The sequence below is a fragment of the Zalophus californianus genome, chromosome 11 (genome assembly GCF_009762305.2).
Source record: "Zalophus californianus isolate mZalCal1 chromosome 11, mZalCal1.pri.v2, whole genome shotgun sequence".
Classification (NCBI taxonomy): Eukaryota; Metazoa; Chordata; class Mammalia; order Carnivora; family Otariidae; genus Zalophus; species Zalophus californianus.
This window is the reverse complement of record NC_045605.1, coordinates 11599659-11622188: the sequence shown is the minus strand read 5'-3', so window position 1 is coordinate 11622188 and position 22530 is coordinate 11599659. Positions and strand designations below refer to the sequence as shown.

At 37.3% G+C, this 22530-nt stretch overlaps 1 protein-coding gene across 1 annotated transcript in view; it reads right to left on the bottom strand.

Moving 5' to 3' along the window:
• NXPE2 (neurexophilin and PC-esterase domain family member 2) overlaps positions 1-22530 on the bottom strand; it is a 105323-nt gene that overhangs the window by 17057 nt on the left and 65736 nt on the right. The window contains 10 exon segments of the mRNA XM_027577952.2: positions 8048-8181; positions 15420-15490; positions 15492-15570; positions 15573-15596; positions 15599-15695; positions 15698-15750; positions 15753-15799; positions 16746-16785; positions 17366-17463; positions 17465-17576. Coding sequence (XP_027433753.2) covers positions 8048-8181; positions 15420-15490; positions 15492-15570; positions 15573-15596; positions 15599-15695; positions 15698-15750; positions 15753-15799; positions 16746-16785; positions 17366-17463; positions 17465-17576 — 755 coding nt within the window.

Below are 22530 nucleotides of genomic sequence, written 5' to 3'. Positions count from 1 at the left end.
CAGGATCCTAATATTCCACCATCTTACCTAGAAGTCCTTCTTGACTGATACTCAGTTAACAGTTTTGTCATTTTGAACATTATTTTTTACTTTATTACAGTGTTTTGTATGTGTTAAATTAACATTCTATTGGCCTCTATTTTTCTATGCTCACTACAGAACAAAGACTTAAGAGTAGATTATTGAAAGGAAAGGTAGAGATAAAATTAGTAACATAAATACTTCAACTCAAAGTAATTTTTAAACAAAGTGAAGGACTTCTTTTAAAATATCTACGAATATGGTGATTTTATGCAATTAAGTAAAAGTATAAAAAGGCAATGAAGCCATGAATCTCTCATAATTAAATTTTATGGCATCAGTAATCTATTTGTCCTTTGAGTACAATTTTTTATGAGATTTTGTCAAATATGCGGTAGAAGAAAAATATTTGATGTCTATATTTCCTTCACTTCTGGCAGTAGACTCTGGCCACAAGAGTGGGCATATGGTCTAGGCTTGATAATCTAGATCATTTGTCCCCTTGGCCACTGGCACTGGTTCCAACATGGACATGTAACTCAAACTGGGAGAACCAGAATCTTCTGGGTTTTATATATAGACACTAGGAGAGGGTTCTATTCCTCTGGGATTACAAGTCACAAGGACATGTAACCTTTTTCAGCTGTCACATGTAAAGATCCTACCTGAAAATTAAACCAACCCAGAAACACAGGGCCAAAAGGTGGCAAGGGGAGACAGAGAACTAACATTGTACTTTCAGCACCTGGATGCAACATCCCTCGACCTTTCTGCCTTCTCTGCATTTTCCAGTTATATGAGTCAATACATTCCTTCCCATCCCTCATTAGGTAGTTTGAGGTGGATTTATAGCACCTGTAAAAAAAAAAAATTCTAACACAGAAGTCAAAGCCATCAAAGATTTTTATACTTGTCATACAAAGCACAGTCCCCCCTCTGCTAAGGCACTCTGCTTTTCTCTAGAGCAAGAACAAAATATTGCCTTCCAGCACAAATTTGATGAATTCTATCAATAAAGCCAAAGGAAATGCTAGAATTACCAAGCCATCTCTCAGCATTGCATACCTCATAGTGAGAAAATGTGTAAGTCAAACCACTCATAAGTTTATAAAGCCAAGCATGAGGTGTTTTTTTTTTTATTTTATTTTATTATGTTAGTCACCATACAGTGCATCATTAGTTTTTGATGTAGTGTTCCATGATTCATTGTTTTCATATAATACCCACTGCTCCATGCACTACGTGCCCTCCTTAATACCCATCACCGGGCTAGAGGGGAGGGGGGTGAGGGGATGGGCTAGCTCAATCATGAGTTAATGACAAACACGGTTAGTGCTAAATCAGAAGGAACTGTTGGTAAAATTCTTTCATCAAATGATACTGCTGTACAAATATTATGTCAATAACATAGTGTGAATTGAAAGGTGTGTACTAGAACACATTTTGCTTTGTAGTAGGTTGAAGTGATTGATAATGTAGAGTATGAGTTATTGGCATCTATGCACATTTATAAGATTGAAGCTCTTGATTTTTTGCTTCTGGTTTTTCACTGAAAATTCATACTTAAGACAAGTCTACAATAAAATGTATGTTATTTTGTGAACTACGGTATAGGATGAAAAGGAGCATTGGGATTTCTCCTACTGGAACAAGAGCTGTGCGTGCAGCATGACTTATACCTGAAGACAATTCACTTGCTGTTTTATCAACAGAACAGTTTTTAAACAATGTGCTTCCTAATGTTGATTCATTATGGAAGAAAATAAGGAATTCAAGTCATTATCAGTTACTGAACAACTGAGACTATTTCATTTCAGCAGGTTGGGCAAAGAAATGAAATGCTCTTGATTTCCACATTAAAGTTTGTTTGCTATGAAAGGAAAAGAACATACATCAGGAATTTGTGTGGTAAAAAAAATACATAACATGAAATTTACCATCTTAACCATTTTTAAATGTACAATTCAGTAGCATTAAGTATATTCACATTGGTGGGCAATAGATCTCTAGAATTTTCATCTTGCTACACTAAAACTATACCCACTACACCTTAATCCCCCTTCCCCTCAACATTTGATATTTGCCTTTCTACTTTGTTTTTATGATCGTGACTACTTTAGAAACTTCTATGAGTGGAATCATACAATATTTGTCTTTTATTGACTGGCTTATTTTGCTTAGTATAATGTCTTCCAACATTTATCCATGTTGTAGCACGTGACAGTCTCCTTTTTAAAGACTATATTGTATTCCATTGTATGTATACACCATGTTTTCTTTATCTGTTCATGTATTGGTGAACATTGTGTTGTTGCCATATCTTGACCATCATGAACAATGCTGCAGTGAACATAGGAGTGCGTATTATCTCTTTGGAAACCTGATTTCAGTTCTTTCATATACCCAGAAGTAGAATTGTTGGGTTATATGGTAATTCTATTTTTACCTATTTGAGGAGCCCCCATATAGTTTTCCACAATAGTTGCCCCACTTTACATCTTGAGTTCCAACTTCTCCACATTCTCACCAATACTCGTTATTTCCTGTTCTTTTTTTTCCTGAGGATAGTGGTCATCTTGATGTGTAAGGTGATATCTCATTGTGTGTGTGTGTGTGTGTGTGTGTGTGTGTTTTAACTTTTATTGAAGTATAGTTGACATAAATATTAGTTTCAGGTGCATGAATAGTAGTTTGACAAGTCTACAAGCTGTGCCCACCACAAGTGTAGCTGCCATCTGTCACCATACCACGCTATCACAGTACCTTTGACTATATTCCCTCTGCTGTGCCTTTTATTCCCATAAATTACTCATTCCAAAACTGGAAGCCTGTATCTCCCACTACTTTTCACTCATTTTGCCCATCCCCCATCTCCCTCCTCTCAGACAACCATGTTTGTTCTCTGTACTTAGGGGTGTGATTCTGCTTTTTATTCTTTTTTGTTTTGTTTTTTAGACTTCACATATAAGTGAAATCATGGTATTTGTCTTTGTCTGAATTATTTAGCATATTACTCTCTAGGCCCACCCATGTTGCTGCAAATGGCAAGATCTCATTCTTTTTTATGGCTGAGTAATATTCGTGTGTGTGTGTGTGTGTGTGTGTGTGTGTGTGTGTATCACATCTTCTTTATCCATTTATCAGCACCTACATGTTGCTTCCATATCTTGGCTATTATAAAGCTGCAATAAACATAGGGGTACATATATCTTTTTGAAATACTGTTTTTATTTTCTTTGGGTAAATATGCAGAGTGGAATTACTGGATCATAGGGTATTTCTTTTTTTAATTTTATTTTTTGAGGAAATTCCATACTGCTTTCTACAGTGTCTGCATCAATTTACTTTCCCACCAACAGTGCACTGAGGTTTCTTTTTTTCTCCATATCCTCACCAACACTTACTATTTCTTTTTTTGATGATAGCCATTTTGACAGGTGTAAGGTGATAGCTCATTGCGGTGGTGATTTTCATTTGCCTGAAGATGAGTGATGCTGAGCATCTTTTCATGTGTATGTTGGCCATTTGTAGGTCTTTTTTGGAGAAATGTCTAAGTCCTTTGACCAATGTTTAATTAGGTATTTATTGTTATTGAGTTATAACATCTCCCTATGTATTCTAGATATTAACCCTTTATCAGATATATGATTTGCAATTATTTTCTCCCATTCTGTGGGTTGTCTTTTCATTCTGTTGATTCCTTTGACATGCAGAAGTTTTTAAATTTGGTGTAGTCCCATTTATTTTTTTTCTTTTGTTCTGTGCTTTTGGTGTCATATCAAAGAAATCATTGCCAAACCTAATGTTCTAAGATTTTTTTCCCTATGTTTTCTTCTAGGGTTTGAATAGTTTTAGGCATTTTATTTAGGCCTTAGTCTATTTTGAGTTAGCTTTTGTATTTGTTGTAAGGTTAGTGTCCAATCTAATTCTCTCGCATGTGAATATCCAGTTTTTCAGCACCATTTGTTGAAAAGACCATCCTTTCTATATTTGTAGGCTTGGCAACCTTGTTGAAAATCATTTTGCCATATATGCAAGGGGTTATTTTGGGGTCTTATATTCTGTTCCATTGGTCTATATATCTATTTTTTATGCTCATATCATATCACCATTTTACTGTTGCTTTGTAATATCATTTTGAAATCAGGCAATCTGAGTCCTCTAACTTTGTTCTTCTATTTCAAGTTTGTTATGGTTATTCAGGGTCCCTTGAGATTCCATATAAATTTTAGGATTTTTTTTCTATTTCTGCAAAAAAAAAAAACCACTGGAACTTTGATAAGGATTGTATTTGTAGATTGCCTTGGGTAGTATGAACATTTTAACAATATTAAGTCTTCCAGTCCACAACTATGGGATGTCTTCCCATTTATTTGTATCTTCTTCAATTTCTTTTAACAATGTTTTATATTTTTCAGCGTACAAGTCTTTCACCTTCTTGGTTAAGTTTATTCCAAAGTATTTTATTCTTTTTGATGCTGTAGCAAATGAGATTTTTTTCTTAATTTCCTTTTCAAATTGGTCATTGTTAGGTATAGAAATGCAACTAATTTCCAGGTGTTGATTTTGTGTCCTGCAAATGTGCTAAATTTACTAGCTCTAACAATTCTGCTGTGGAATCCTTAGGGTTTTCTAAATATAAGATCATGTCATCTGCAAACAGATAATTTTAATTCTTTTCCAATTTGTATATCCCTTATTTCTTTTTCTCATTTAATTGCTCTTTCTAGAACTTCCAGTACTATGTTGAATTGTGCTACAAGCCCTTGTTTTGTTCCTGATCTTAGAAGAAAAGCTCTCAGTCTTTTTCTTATTGAATTTTGTTAGTTGTAGGCTTTTGATAATACAGCTTTTATTATTTTGAGGTAGTTTCCTTCTATTCCTAGTTTGTTGAATGTTTTTCTCATAAAAGGACATTGAATTTTGTCAATTTTTTTCCTGTATTAAGATGATGTGGCTTTCGACATTTTGTCAGTGTGGCATGTTACATTGATTTTAATATGCTGAACTATCTTTGTTTCTAGATATAAATCCCACTTGTCACAATGTACAATCACTTCAATGTGCTGATGAATTTACTTTGTTAGTATCCTGTTTAAGATCTTTGCATCAGTATTCATCAGGGGGGATATTGGTCTATAGTTTTCTTTTTGGGTCTTTGTCTGCTTTTTGTATTGAAGTAATGCTGGCCTCACAGAATGAGTTAGGAAGTGGTCCCTCCTCTTCTATTCTTTGTAAGAGTTTGGGAAGGACTGATGTTAATTATTCTTTAAATGTTTGTTAGAATTCTCCAGTGAAGCCATCTGGTCCTGGGATTTTCTTTGTTGGGAGGTTTTTGATTACTGCTTCAATCTCTTCCTTGTATTAAATGTAATTATGTTTTTTCAGATTTATTCTTTCTTCATGAGTCAGTCTAGGTAGGTTACATATTTCTAGGAATTCATTTCTTTTGGGTTGTCCAATTTGTTGACATATAATTGGTCATAAACTTTTGTAGCACTTTTGCTGCATCCCAGAAGTTTTGATATTGTTTTTATTTTCACTTGTCTCCACATATTTTCTAAATTTTATTTCTTCTTTGACCTATTGATTATGAGTGCATTCTTTAATTTCCATATATTTGAGAATTTTTCTGTTTTCCTCACGCTAATGATTTCTAGTTTCATTCCATTGTGCATACATGGGTTTTTGAAAGAGGCCTGATGATACCAGTAAAGAACCTTTTTTACCATTTCAAATGGCTTACTCAAGTCTTACATATTAGCGATATAGTCAATGTCTGCAGTAACCTGAAACTATCACTTTAAGGCCAAAACATTATAAAATATGTAGATACCAGGATTTTTTTTTTTTAAAGACTGAGCTGGAAGTAAATGTCTTAAAAGTTAGGAGTTTGACACTTAACATTTGATGAATTCTTTTACTCACCATAAAATTAATAAAATATCACTGGTTTATTTTTAAAAAACACATCCAAATACTACAACAAAACTTAAAAAAAAAAAAATACTCTCCAGAGGCAATGCAAGCAAATATTGTGGTTTCAGTACAGTGCCACTAGGCACATGTGTCTATTGAACACTTGAAATGTGATTGCAACCAAGGAGCTAATTTTTAATTAAACAGTCACATGTGACTCGTGGCTATGATGTTGCACAGTGCAGGTCTAGAACAAGAGAAGTGATAGATTCTCATTATTTTATACTAATTGATCACATTTACGTTGGGGCATGTGAGATGGGGTGGAAGGCATGTTGTAGAGTGACATAGACAAACTTCAGTGTATTCAGAGAAGAGCCATGATAAGTAAAGTAGACACTTTGTTCTATTAGAACTAGGATGAAGGAATTTGAAGTGGCCTTGGTGGGGAAATGCTAACTCATGTAAGCAGGTAAGAGTACAACAGCTGGAAGAATGGATTTATTTTGAAAGTTTCCTTTAGGGGCTCCTGGCTGGCTCATTCAGTAGGGCATGTGACTCTTGATCTTGGGGTTGGGAGTCCAAGCCCCATGTTGGGTATAGAGATTACTTTAAAAAAAAAAATCTTAAAAAAAAAAAAAAGTTTCGTCCAAAAAGAATTAGAACTAGTGGGTAACTTGATACAAGAAAGAGCTTTCTAATGTGTGTTCCCTTGTTGAGAGGAGCCCAGTCCTAACCTGAACTTGGCCATGGCACTATTACTATACTACTAGTGTGTGTGTGTGTGTGTGTGTGTGTGTGTGTGTGTGTGTATAAATACACACACACTCACTATAATATATATAATCACTTCCTCTCACTATGAAACACATTCCAAACAAAGTAATCATCCTGGAGTCACAAGAGTTCCACTCTTGAGACCTTGAACATGTTAATGGGGAGAGTGCATACTTTCATGCTGAAAGGAATATTTAGAGACAAAGTTCATAAAGTCATTTCAGGTTCTCTGCGGGGGATCTCACCTCATACTTTTAGGGTCTACAAGAATCAGTGTTTCAGGATCTGTATCTTGATCTAATACTTAGTTTCTCTCAATGCACTTGTGCATTTTTGACTGTGATCTCTGACTCTTACAGGGATCCAAAGGACAACTGGTTACCAAATTCCAAATAATTGTCTTAAGACTTCTTTTATGAGTCCACCAAGTTTTCTCCTACAGATCACTTTTCCTCTAAACTTAAATTATTTAGGCTATTCAGGGCGCCTGAGTGGCTCAGTCGTTAAGTGTCTGCCTTTGGCTCAGGTCATGACCCCAGGGTCCTGGGATCGAACCCCGCATCGGGCTCCCTGCTCAGTGGGAAGCCTGCTTTTCCCTCTCCCACTCCCCCTGCTTGTGTTCCCTCTCTCGCTGTGTCTCTGTCAAATAAATAAAATATTTTTTAACAAATTATTTAGACTATTCATGTCTGGGCCAGGCATTTCTTTCAGTTAAATTATGAATGATGATCTGCTATTCTGTCACCACACTCAGCACTGGAGACATCCCTTTAAGTTTGGGTTCCTCTTCATTGCAACATTATTCACAATTACCAAAAAGTAGAAATATCCATCAACAGATGATATCCATCAAAAGATGACGGATAAACAATGTGGTTTGTACATAGAATGAAATGATACTCAGTCTTTAAAAAAAAAAAATCTGACACATGCCACAACATGGATAAACCTTGAGGACATTATATTGAATGAGATAAGTGGATACAAAAGAAAAATACTGTATAACTCCACTTATATGAGCTACTTAGGATAGTCTAATTCATAGAGACAGTAGAATGGTGGTTGCCAGGTGCTTGGGGTAAGGGATAATGAGGAGTTAGTTTATGGATACAGAGTTTGTTTGGGATGATGAAAGACTGGGGGGAAAAATGATGGTTGCACAATATTGTGAATATATCTGAATTGCACAACCACTGAATTGTACACTTAAAAATGGTTTAAATGGTAACTTATGTATATTTTACTATATTTTTAAAATTTCATTTCTTCATACTTAGATTGCATTTAACTGTCCTTATAATGTAAGGTCATTATAGAGAATGGCTAGTACTGGTTTTTCTGTATTTTTTCCTCTAGCAATATAGTTTAAGAACGTGGTAATCCAATTTCCAAACACATAATCAGGTGGATGGGCATTATTAGTGCCATATGCAATAATCATGTCCCAGGCATCAATAATACCCACTTTGAGATCAGGGACGGAGCAAGATGGCGGAGGAGTAGGAGACCTGGATTTCGTCTGGTCTCAGGAATTCAGCTGGATAGGGATCAAACCATTCTGAACACCTACGAACTCAACAGGAGATCGAAGAGGAGAGTAGCAACAACTCTCTGAACAGAAAAGCGACCACTTGCTAGAAGGTAGGACGTGGGGAGAAGTGAATCTGAGGCGATATTGGGGAGGATAGACGGCGGGGGAGGGGCCTCCGTCGGCCGCTTCTGGCAAGTGCTAGAGCCGCGGAGCACAAAATCGGACCTTTTAGAAGTCGGCTCCGCTGAGGGACGTCGCTCCAGTGGCTAAGCGGGAGGTAGAAACCTCGCGGGACAGTGTGGTCTCAGGACCCTCGGGGTCACAGAAAGACCTGGGGTGCCTGAGTGCGGCAGAGCTCCCAGGGATCGGAGCGGGGAAGCCGGCTGCAGAGATGGAGCCGAGGCGCGGGCTCTCAGCTCGGGGTGGCCATAAACTGTGATCCACGGCCCAGTTGGGCCACTGCTCCTCCAGCAGGGACCCAACAAGCGGCAGATCCGGGTAGACTCCCCTCCCTCCCCCGGGAGGAGTGGCGCGGGAATGCACCGCAGGGATCTGCTGGGTTTGGAGACTCCGCACGGGGTCGGGTGCCAGAGACAGAAACGCTCGGTCACAGGCCGGGTGAGCACGGAGTGCGGCCGGAGACCGGGGAGACGGGAGTGATTGACTTCTTTTCTCTGGGGGCGCACTGAGGAGCGGGGCCCTGAGTTCTCAGCTCCTCCGGGTGGAGATTGGGAGGCCACCATTTTCACCCTGGTCCTCCAAAGCTGTACCGAGAGCTTGCAGGGAACAAAAGTTCCTGACAGCAAACCCGAGCAGCTTGCTTAGCCTCGACTCACAAGGGCAGGGCAATTCTGCCTCCAGCAAAGACATTTGGGAACCACGGCAACGGGCCCCTCCCCCAGAATATCAGCAGGAACAGCCAGCAAGCCAAGACCAAGTTTACCGATCAAGGAGAACAGGAGAACTCCAGCGCTAGGGGAATACCGCACATAGAATTCATGGCTTTTTTACCATGATTCATTAGTTTTCCAAAGTTAATTTTTTTAACTGTTTTTTGTGTTTTTTTGAATTTTTCGTTTTCCCTTTTTCAACCAACATCTTATCAATCCCTTTTTTAAAAAAACATTTATTTTTCATTTTTAGTCATATTTTATCCCTTCATAGTAGTTACCCTTATTTTTGGCATATATATGTAAGTTCATCTCTCTTTAAAATTTTGATATACAGTTTCTTCTAACAGATCAAAATATACCCTAAATCACTAGTGTATGGCTTTGTTCTAGTCTGCCTGATCACAGTCTTTCCCATTTTTTTTCTTTTTTTCTTTTTTTTAAATCATCTTTCTTTCAAACAACTTCTTATCAATTCCGTTTATAAAACCTTTTATAAGTTTCATCTTTACAGTCATCTTCCACCCCTTCATTGTTATCAACCCTTATTTGTACATATATAAGTCTTTCTTCCTTTAAAATTTTAGGAGGCACTTTCTTCTAACAGGCCAAAATACACCCAAAATCTAGTGTGCGACACTGATCTATGCACTAGCCTGATCATATTTGATCATATTGGTTTTTTTTGTTCTGTTTTTGTTTGTTTTTATCTTTTTCTCTTTTTTCTTTCTTTCCCTTTCTTTTCCCCTGGTTTCAGGTCTTTTCTGATTTGTATAGAGTATATTTGCTGGGGACGTTGTTACCCTGTTAGCATTTTGTTCTCTCATTTATCTGTTCTCCTCTGGACAAAATGACAAGATGAAAAAAATCACCTCAGCAAAAAGAGCAAGAGGTAGTACCGTCTGCCAGGGACCTACTCAATACTGACATTAGTACGATATCGGACCTAGAGTTCAGAATCATGACTTTAAAGATATTAGCTGGGCTTGAAAAAAGCATGGAAGTTATTAGAGAAACCCTTTCTGGAGAAATAAAAGAACTAAAATCTAACCAAGTCGAAATCAAAAAGACTATTAATGAGGTGCAATAAAAAATGGGGGCACTGACTGCTAGGATAAATGAGGCAGAAGAGAGAATCAGCGATATAGAAGACCAAATGATGGAAAATAAAGAGGCCAAGAAAAAGAGAAACAACTACAGGATCACGAGGGCAGAATTCGAGAGATAAGCGATACAATAAGACGAAACAACATTAGAATAATTGGGATCCCAAAAGAAGAAAGAGAGGGGCAGAAGGAATATTGGAGCAAATCAAAATCCAGGAGGCACAGAGAACCCCTCTCAAAATCAATAAAAAATAGGTCAACACCCTGACATCTAATAGTAAAACTAACGAGGCTCAGAGACAAAGAGAAAATCCTTAAAGCAGCTCGGGAGAAGAGAGAGGTAACCTACAATGGTAGAAACATCAGATTGGCAACAGACCTATCCACAGAGACCTGGCAGGCCAGAAAGGACTGGCATGATATCTTTAGAGCGCTAAATGAGAAAAATATGCAGCCAAGAATACTTTATCCAGCTAGGCTGTCATTGAAAATAGAAGGAGAGGTAAAAAGCTTCCAGGACAAACAAAAACTAAAGGAATTTGCAAACACAAAACCAGCCCCAAAAGAAATATTGAAAGGGGTCCTCTAAGCAAAGAGAGAGCCTAAAAGCAGCATAGATCAGAAAGGAACACAGACAATATACAGTCACAGTCACCTTACAGGCAATACAATGGCACTAAATTCATATCTTTCACTAGTTACCCTGAATGTAAATGGGCTAAATGCCCCAATCAAAAGACACAGGCTATCAGATTGGATTCAAAAACAAGACCCATCCATATGCTGTCTGCAAGAGACTCATTTTAGACCTAAAGACACCCCCACATTGAAAGTGAGGGGGTGGAAAACCATTTACCATGCTAATGGACACCAAAAGAAAGCTGGGGTGGCAATTCCTATATCAGACAAACTAGATTTTAAAACAAAGACTGTAATAAGAGATGAAGGACACTGTATCTTACTTAAAGGGTCTATCCACCAAGAAGATCTAACAATTGTAAATATCTATGCCCCTAACATGGGAGCAGCCAATTATATAAGGCAATTAATAACAAAAGCAAAGAAACACATTGACAACAATACAATAAGAGTGGGGGAATTTAACACCTCCCTAAAAGAAATGGACAGATCATCTAAGCAAAAGATCAACAAGGAAATAAAGACTTTAAATGACACACTGGACCAAATGGACTTTACAGACATATTCAGAACATTCCATCCCAAAGCAATGGAATACACATTCTTCTCTAGTGCCCATGGAACATTCTCCAGAATAGATCATGTCCTAGGTCACAAATCAGGTCTCAACCGGTACCAAAAGACTTGGATAATTCCCTGCATATTTTCAGACCCCAATGCTTTGAAACTAGAACTCAATCACAAGAGGAAAGTCGGAAAGAACTCAAATACATGGAGGCTAAAGAGCACCCTACTGAAGAATGAACGGGTCAACCAGGAAATTAAAGAAGAATTTAAAAAATTCATGGAAACCAATGCAAATGAGAACACAACTGTTCAAAATCTTTGGGATACAGCAAAGGCAGTCCTGAGAGGAAAGTATATAGCAATACAAGCCTTTCTCAAGAAACAAGAAAGGTCTCAAATACACAACCTAACCCTACACCTAAAGGAGCTGGAGAAAGAACAGCAAATAAAACCTAAACCCAGCAGGAGAAGAGAAACAATAAAGATCAGAGCAGAAATCAATGAACTAGAAACCAAAAGAACAGTAGAACAGATCAACAAAACTAGAAGCTGGTTCTTTGAAAGAATTAACAAGATTGATAAACCCCTGGCCAGACTTATCAAAAAGAAAAGAGAAATGACCCAAATCAACAAAATCATGAATGACAGAGGAGAGATCACAACCAACACCAAAGAAATACAAACAATTATAAGAACATATTATGAGCAACTCTATGCCAGCAAATTAGATAACCTGGAAGAAATGGGTGCATTCCTAGAGATGTATCAACTACCAAAATTGAACCAGGAAGAAATAGAAAACCTGAACAGACCTATAACCACTAAGGAAATTGAAGCAGTCATCAACTCTGAAAAACAAACTGAGGGTTCTAGAGGGGAGGGGGGTAGGGGGATGGGTTAGCCTGGTGATGGGTATTGAGGAGGGCACGTTCTGCATGGAGCACTGGGTGTTATGAACAAACAATGAATCATGGAACACTGCACCAAAAACTAATGATGTAATATATGGTGATTAACATAACAATAAAAAAATTAAAAATAAAATAAAATATTTGACATACATTCACTAAAAAAAAAAAAAAAAAATCTCCCAACAAACAAAAGCCCAGGGCCAGATGGCTTCCCATCTATCAGATGGGAATTCTATCAGACATTTAAAGAAGAATTAATACGTATTCTCCTGAAACTGTTCCAAAAAATAGAAATGGAAGGAAAACTTCCAAACTCATTTTATGAGGCCACCATTACCTTGATCCCAAAACCAGACAAAGACCCCATCAAAAAGGAGAATTACAGACCAATATCCTTGATGAACATGGATGCAAAAATTCTCACCAAAATACTAGCCAATAGGATCCAACAGTACATTAAAAGGATTATTCACCATGATCAAGTGGTATTTATCCCTGGGCTGCAAGGTTGGTTCAATATCCGCAAATCAACCAACGTGATACAATACATTAACAAAAGAAAGAACATCATATGATCCTCTCACTAGATGCAGAAAAAGCATTTGACAAAGTACAGCATCCTTTCTTGATCAAAACTCTTCAGAGTATAGGGATAGAGGGTACATACCTCAATATCATAAAAGCCATCTATGACAAACCTACAGCGAATATCATTCTCAATGGGGAAAAGCTGAGAGCTTTTCCCCTAAGGTCAGGAACGCGGCAGGGATGTCCACTATCACCACTGCTATTCAACGTAGTATTAGAAGTCCTAGCCACGGCAATCAGATAACAAAAATAAATGAAAGGCATCCAAATCGGCAAAGAAGAAGTCAAACTCTCACTCTTTGCAGATGATATGATACCGTATGTGGAAAACCCAAAAGACTTCACCCCAAAACTGCTAGAACTCATACAGGAATTCAGTAAAGTAGCAGGAGATAGAATCAATGCACAGAAATCAGTGGCGTTCCTATACACCAACACCAAGACAGAAGAGAGACGAATCAAGGAGTCGATCCCATTTACAATTGCACCCAAAACCATAAGATACCTAGGAATAAATTTAACCAAAGAGGCAAAGGATCTGTACTCAGAAAACTATAAAATACTCATGAAAGAAATTGAGGAAGACACAAAGAAATGGAAAAACATTCCATGCTCATGGATTGGAAGAACAAACTGTGAAGATGTCAATGCTACCTAGAGCAATCTACACATTCAATGCAATCCCCATCAAAATACCATCCACTTTTTTCAAAGAAATGGAACAAATCATCCTCAAATTTGTATGGAAGCAGAAGAGACCCCGAATAGCCACAGGAATGTTGAAAAAGAAAAGCAAAGCTGGCGGCATCACAATTCCGGACTTCCAGCTCTATTACAAAGCTGTCATCATCAAGACAGTATGGTACTGGCACAAAAACAGACACGTAGATCAATGGAACAGAATCAAGAGCCCAGAAATGGACCCTCAACTCTATGGTCAACTCATCTTTGACAAAGCAGGAAAGAATGTCCAATGGAAGAAAGACAGTCTCTTCAACAAATGGGGTTGGGAAAATTGGACAGCCACATGCAGAAGAATGAAACTGGACCATTTCTTTACACCACACACAAAAATAGACTCCAAATGGTTGAAAGACCTAAATGTGAGACAGGAGTCCATCAAAATCCTAAAGGAGAACACAGGTAGCAACCTCTTCGACCTCAGCTGCAGCAACTTCTTCCTAGAAACATCGCCAAAGGCAAGGGAAGCAAAGGCAAAAATGAACTACTGGGATTTCATCAAGATAAAAAGCTTTTGCACAGCAAAAGAAACAGTCCACAAAACCAAAAGACAACCAAGAGAATGGGAGAAAATATTTGCAAATGACATATCAGATAAAGGGCTAGTATCCAAAATCTGTAAAGAACTTATCCAACTCAACACCCAAAGAACAAATAATCCAATCAAGAAATGGGCAGAAGACACGAACAGACATTTTTCCAAAGAAGACATCCAAATGGCCAACAGACACATGAAAAAGTGCTCAACGTCGCTCGGCATCAGGGAAATCCAAATCAAAACCTCGTTGAGATACCACCTCACACCAGTCAGAATGGCTAGAATTAACAAGTCAGGAAACGACAGATGTTGGTGGGGATGCGGAGAAAGGGGAACCCTCCTACACTGTTGGTAGGAATGCAAGCTGGTGCAACCCCTCTGGAAAACAGTATGGAGGTTCCTCAAACTGTTGAAAATAGAGCTACCATACGATCCAGCAATTGCACTACTGGGTATTTACCCCAAAGATACAAATGTAGGGACCCGAAGGGGTACGTGCACCCCAATGTTTATAGCAGCAATGTCCACAATATCCAAACCGTGGAAAGAGACAAGATGTCCATCAACAGATGAACGGATAAAGAAGATGTGGTATCTATACACAATGGAATATTATGCAGCCATTCAAAGGAATGAGATCTTGCCATTTGCAATGACGTGGATGGAACTGGAGGGTGTTATGCTGAGTGAAATAAGTCAATCAGAGAAAGACATGTATCATATGACCTCACTGATATGAGGAATTCTTAATCTCAGGAAACACACTGAGGGTTGCTGGAGTGGTGGGGGGTGGGAGGGATGGGGTGGCTGGGTGATAGACTTTGGGGCGGGTATGTGCTATGGTGAGCGCTGTGAATTGTGCAAGACTGTTGAATCACAGATCAGTACTTCTGAAACAAATAATGCAATATATGTTAAGAAAAAAGAAAGCAGAAGATGGCAGGAGGGGAAGAATGAAGGGGAGTAAGTCGGAGGGGGAGACGAACCATGAGAGACGATGGACTCTGAAAAACAAACTGAGGGTTCTAGAGGGGATGGGGTTGGGGGGATGGGTTAGCCTGGTGATGGGTATTAAAGAGGGCACGTTCTGTGTGGAGCACTGGGTGTTATGCACAATGAATCATGGAACAGTACATCAAAAACTAATGATGTATGGTGATTAACATAACAATAAAAATTTAAAAAAAATACCCACATTGAGACCCACAGAAATATCCCTCATAAGATTTTGAATATAGACATGGAAATCACTAAACATCTCTGTTCAGATATATCTCCCTGGTATTTTCAGTTTTAGGGATCACCTTGGTCTCTGCGCTTTTCAAGAGTAGATAGTCAACACCTTTTGAACATTGATGGCCCTATGAAGAAAATCGTGACAGAAAAGGATCTAAAGTGCTGGCCAAGGGTAATGACAATGGCTGTGTCACCCTCTCTGGCCACCAGATCAATTTCCCTTGGGATATATAGTTTTCATCTGTCACTGAAAACAGATTTTTGGTAATAAATGGATGATCATGTCTTTCCACTGAATCAAAATACATCTTTCAGCATCACGAAACATGTTTTTCCCCCCTCATGGTTAGTTTTGTTTCTTCCGCAATATTCAGATGTGCAAGAAATTTCACAAGAGAACAAGTCAGCAACCTCATAAGAGGCAGCAAATTCTTTACAAGTCAACAGGCTCTTAAACCCACAAAAAGACAAGAAGCCAATAGGATCATAAAATGTTAAAGATGAAATTCCATCACAATGTCCTTTTTTCAGCTCTACTGCAAATTTAACATAAATATCGGTGTTAATTATACTTTGTCATATGATTTGAGATTGCTTTAACCTCATACACTGAATAGAAGGCTCATTTCATATCCAAAAGCTGTTACATGTCTGGCTTACTTAAAACCACAGGTGAACATTTCCAGTGCCAAAAAGAATTTAGCAAAGCTAAACTACAGGAAAACGCAAGTTAGTAAGTTTTCCTTGGCGCTTCCGAGTAACAATGTAAAGTCATCAAACTGATACTTAGAAATGGTAAAGACATTATCTTGATAATTTCATTTTAGTTTCAAAACCAAACATTGTAGAAAGCATTCATGTTTCTGTTACCATTTTCTAATTTAATCATGATGATCAATATTTAAGGTCAAAAGGTAAGTGCCCCAATTCTTTTTCTTTTCTCAAGATTGATTTATTTGAGCGTGAGCATGCTCACCTGAGAGCACAAGAGGGGGAGAGGCAGAGGGAGGGACAATCCTCAAGCGGACTCCATGCTGAGTGCCACAGGGCTCCATCTCAAGACCCTCCAAGATCATGATCTGAGCCAAAACCAAGAGTCAGACGCTTAACTAACTGAGCCACCTGGGTGCCCCAAAGTGCCCCAATTCTATTTCAAGGTTTGCCATGTGTCTTCCATTAGTGTGACCATATTTATGCCATTTACCTTCTCTTCAATAAGGTTGTTGCTGAGGGTGCTTCTGCTAGTTTTCGATGCCTGCAGTTTTGAATACTTACCATACGTTGAAGACCCCAGCTCTATGATGATCAAAATATTTTAAAGCTGATGGAAAACAAACCAATAAATCTTTTTAACAAAAGGAAAATAATCATTTTAAAATGCACACATTTTTAAAATTCTAACCAAGAGAATTTCTAACTATAATAGCATTACTGCCTTTGGGACAAAAACTATATCAGATACATTAAAATCTTAACACAATTTTGGGGGGCAGCTGGGTGACTCAGTCAGTTAAGCGTGTGCCTTCAGCTCAGGTCATGATCTCCGGGTCCTGGGATTGAGCCCCATGTTGGGCTCTCTGCTCAGTGGGGAATCTGCTTCTCCCTCTCCCTCTGCCTCCTCCCCCCTGCTCATGCTCTGTTTCTTTCTCTCTCTCTCTCTCAAATAATCTTAAAAAAAAAATTAAAATCTTAACACAGCTTTTAAACTTTTTATTAGGATATAGGAAGAGGAAAAACGTTAATATTTGTAAGTGAAAAAAATAAAATTGAACTTTATTAAAAGCCCAAATCCAAATGTTTGACAAATTTTTAAAAAAGTAAAACCAGCATCCGGAAAGAAGTATAATTATTATAAAAACAACCTTAGAAGCCAACTGTAATTTCAAAATAAAAATACATACTTTTCACCACTTTTTGTAACTAATAAATTCACTGTTACAGTGTTGAATCTCCCATGAGGTAGAGAAGTTTTCTCTTCAAGCAGTCATTTATATTTTGCATTTAATTTAATCTAGTTACAAAATGCTATAATCCACCTTCTTTTTACAATATAACCACTGGGGAAAGGCGTCTTCATTCCAATCTGACCTTTCTTTTCTATGTTCTCACTCTCTGGTAAAAAAAAAACAAAAAACAAAAAACAAAAAAAAACACCCACAGTAAATCATTATTACCACAAATTATTTCTGAAACAAATTCTTCATTTATTCCCTTTTCCTCCTTTCCCTCCATCCTTCTCGATTTATACTCTCCCATAAATATTTATTTAACAAGATCATGTTAAAGGGAGGACTTAAAAACTCTCACTGTTGAATAGTCTCACTAATGAATAGTTTATCCTAGAGTGGGGATAATTTTTCTTGTACATTTGCAATATCTCCCTCAGTCTTTACCTTGTCCCCAAAGCTACTCAACAGCTAGCCAAATCAGGAGGAAATGTATGGGCATGAAATAGCAGGATTCAGTAGCCCAGCTAAATATTGTACCAATAACATGACCTTGTTAAATTGTAGATCTTCTCCTCAAACTCTACTTATCCATGAAGAAATCTTGAACATGTTTCTGAAATGATGTCCCACATTGCTTGAGTGTACCAGAATCAGGTTCTCAGGTTAAACATTTCATTGTGCCCAGGCTGAATATAATATTATCGGTGTGGTCTGATTAGTGCTGAAAAAGGGAAGACCTCTCTATTCTTAATACTCTACTATGAAATTAGCCTAAGCTTATTCACTGATTCATATCAAGCTTTCACCCACCTAAGACTCAGGTCATTTAAAAAAATTATTATTGAAGTATAGTTGATATAAAATTATATTAGTTTCATGTGTACAACATAGTGATTCCACAGTTCTATGCATTACTTAGTGTTCACTGCAATAACTATAGTCACCATCTGTCACCATACATACAGTATTATTGACTGCATTCCCTATGATGTACTCTTCATCTCCATGACTTATTTATTTTATAACTGCAAGTTTGTACATCTTAATCCCCTTTACCTATTTCATCCATCTTCCTAGCCCTATACCCTTCTGGCAACCAACACTTTGTTCTCTCTACTTATGAGTCTGTTTCTGGCTTTCTGTTTTTGTTTTGCTTTGTTTAGATTCCACACAAAAGAGAAATCATATGGTATTTGTCTTTCTCTGTCTGACTTCTCTCACTTAACATAATACCCTCCAGGCCTATCCATATTGTTGCAAATGGTAAGATCTAATTCTTTTTATGGCTGAGTAATATTCCATTGTATTTATATATATATCACATCTTTTTTTTTTCCCCATTCATCTACGGATGGACATTTAGGTTGCTTCCATATCTTGGCTATTGTAAATAAGGCTGCAATAAACATAGGGGTGTATATATCTTTTTGAATTAGTGTTTTCATTTTCTCTGCATAAATACCCAGTAGTGAAATTATTGAATTACATGGTATTTCTGTTTAAGTTTTTGTTTAAACTTGAATTAGTGTGTAGTATAATATTGAGTTTAGGAGTAGATTTAGTGATTCATCACATACATAGAACACCCAGTGCTCATCACAGCAATTTTTTGTGGAACCTCCATACTTTTTCCACCAGTGAATGCACCAATTTACATTCCCACAAACAATGCACGAGTGTTCTCTTTCATCCACATCCTCACCAACACTTGTCATTTCTTGTCTTTTTGATTCTAGTCATTCTGACAGGTGTAAGGTGACCTCACTGTGGTTTTGATAGGCATTTCCCTGATTAGTGATATTTAGCATCTTTTCATGTGTCTGATGGCCATCTGTATGTCTTCTTTGGAAAAAATGTCTATTCAGGTCTTCTGATTTTTTAATGGAATTGTTTGTTATTTTGGTGTTGAATTATAAATGTTATTTTTATATTTTAGATATTAGCCCCTTAAAAAATCTATCATTTGCAAATATTTTTCTCACATTCAGTAGGTTGCCTTTTAATCTCGTTGACAGTTTCTTTCAGTTTGCAAAAGCTTTTTACTTTGGTGTAGTCCCAATACTTTATTTTTGCTTTTGCTTTTGTTCCCCTTGCCTAACATCTAAAAAAATGTTAAGGCTCACTTCAAGAGATGACTGCCTGTTTTCTTCTAGGAGTTTTATGGTTTCATAAAGGTCTCTAATCCAATTTGAGCTTAATTTTGTGGATGAAGTGAGAAAATGGTCCAATTTCATTCTTTTTCATGTAGCCCTTCAGTTTTCCCAGTATCGGTTACTGAAGACACTATTCCCCATTATATATTTTTATCTCCTTTGTCATAGATTAATTATATAAGTGTGGATTTATTTCTGGGCTCTCTATCCTGTTCCTGCCAATAGCAGACTGTTTTGATTACCATAGCTTTGGAGTATATCTTAAAATCTAGGATTGTGATACCTGCAGCTTTGGTCTTATTTCTCAAGATTGCTTTGACTATTCAGGGTCTTTTGTGCTGCATACAAAATTTAGGATTATTCTAGTTCTGTAATTTTGTAAAAAAAATAATTCTGTAATTACAGAACTATTCTAGTTCTGTAATAGATTGTTTGGGGTGATATGGACATCTTAACCATATTCTTCCAATCCATGAGCATGGACTATCTGTTCATTTGTTTGTGAAATCTTCAGTTTCTTTTATTAATGTCCTACAGTACTTTTCAGAGTATACCTCTTTCATTTCCTTGGTTAAGTTTATCCCTAGGTATTTTATTCTTTTTGGTAAAATTGTCAATGGATTTTTAATTTCTCTTTCTGATGCTTCATTATTAGTGTATAGAAATGCAGCCAATTTCTGTAAATTTTATATCCTGAGACTTTACTAAATTCATTTATTTCTAATAGTTTTTTGGTGAAGTCTTTAGGGTTTTCTATATACAGTATCATGTCATCTGCAAATAGTGATAGTTTTACTTCTTTATCAGTTTGGATGCCTTTTATTTCTTCTTGTTGTCTGATGACTGTGGCTAGGACTTGTAGTACTATGTTAAATAAAGGTGGTGAGAGTGGACATCTTTGTCTTTTTCCTGATCTTAGAGGAAAAGCTCAGCTTTTCACCATTGAGTATGATGTGAACTGTGGGTTTGTCCTATATGACCATTTTATGTTGAGGTAGGTACCCTCGAAACCTACCTTGAGGGTTTTTATCATGAATATATGTCGAATTTTGTCAAGTGCTTTTTCTGCATCTATTAAGATAATCATATGGTTGACCTCACTGATATGAGGAATTCTTAATCTCAGGAAACACACTGAGGGTTGCTGGAGTGGTGGGGGGTGGGATGGATTGGGTGGCTGGGTGATAGACACTGGGGAGGGTATGTGCTATGGTGAGCACTGTGAATTGTACAAGACTGATCAATCACGGATCTGTACTTCTGAAACAAATAATGCAATATATGTTAAGAAAAAAAAAAGGAGAAGATAGCAGGAGGGGAAGAATGAAGGGGAGTAAGTCGGAGGGGGAGACGAACCATTAGAGATGATGGACTCTGAAAAACAAACTGAGGGTTCTAGAGGGGAGGGGGGTGGGAGGATGGGTTAGCCTGGTGATGGGTATTAAAGGGGGCACATTCTGCATGGAGCACTGGGTTTTATGCACAAACAATGAATCATGGAACACTACATCAAAAACTAATGATGTAATGTATGGTGATTAACATAACAATAAAAATTATTAAAACAAACAAAAAAAAGATAATCATATGGTTTTTATCCTTCCTCATCTTAATGTGATACATAATATTGATTTGCAAATATTGAGCAATTCCTGCATCCCCAGAATAAATCCCACTTGATCATAGCAAAAAATCATTTTATTGTTTTGTTACATAAGTACAGTTGACACGTTACATTAGTTTCACATGCATAACATAGTGATTGGACAACTATATGTTCATCTGTGCTCACCACAAGTATAGCCACCATCTGTCACCATGCAGCATTACTAAAATACCATTGACTCTATTCCCTATGCTGTACCTTTCAAGCTAATGGTTTGTTTATTCCTTAACTGGAAGCCTGTACCTCCCACACCCTTCACACTTTTTGACCATGGCCTTACCTTCTTCCCTCCAGCAACCATCAGTTCGTTTTCTGTACTTATGGGTGTGTTTCTGTTTTTGTTAGTTTCCTTGTTCATTTGTTTTGTTTCTTGGGTTACACATATAAGAGAGATCATATGGTATTTGTCTTTCTCAGACTTATTTCACTTGGGGTAATGCTCTAGGTCCATCCATGTTGTTGCAAATAGCAAGATCTCATTTTTTTTTTTTTTTTTTATGCCTGGGTAATATCCCATTGTATTTATATACCACATCATCTTTATCCATTCATCTGTCAATGGACACTTGAGTTGCCTCTATAATTTGGCTAAGATAAATAATGCTGCAATAAACATAGGGGTACATATATCTTTTCAAATTAGTGTTCTTATTTTGGGGGGGTAAATACCCAGTAGTGGAATTACTGGATCATATGGTAATTTTTCAAGGAACATCCATACTGTTTTCCACAGTGGATGCCCCAGTTTCCCACCAACAGTGCACAAGTGCTTCTTTTTTTCTACATCCTCACCAACACTTGTTATTTCTTGTCTTTTTGATTAAAGCCATCCTGACAGGTGTAAGGTGATAGCGCATTGTGGTGGTGATTTTCATTTGCCTGATAATCAGTGGTGTTGGGCATCTTTTCATGTGTCTGCTGGCCCTCTGTATGTCTTTTTTTGGAAAAATGTCTATTCAGGTCCTCTGCCCATTTTTTAATCAGATTGGTTTTTTTTTTGTTTTTTTTTTTGTGTTGAGTTGTAGGAGTTCCTTATATATTCTTGATATTAACCCCTTAGGAGATATATCATTTGCAAATATCTTCTCATTAAGTAGGTTACCTGTTCATTTTGTTGGTTTTTCTTTTCTGAAGCTTTTTATTTTAGTGTACTCTCACTAGTTTATTTTTTCTTTTGTTTTCCTTGTCTGAAGAGACCTATCTAGAAAAATGATGCGAAGGCTTATGTCAAAGAGACTACTGCCTGTTTTCTTCCAGGAGTTTTACGGCTTCAGGGCTCACATTTAGGTTTGTAATCC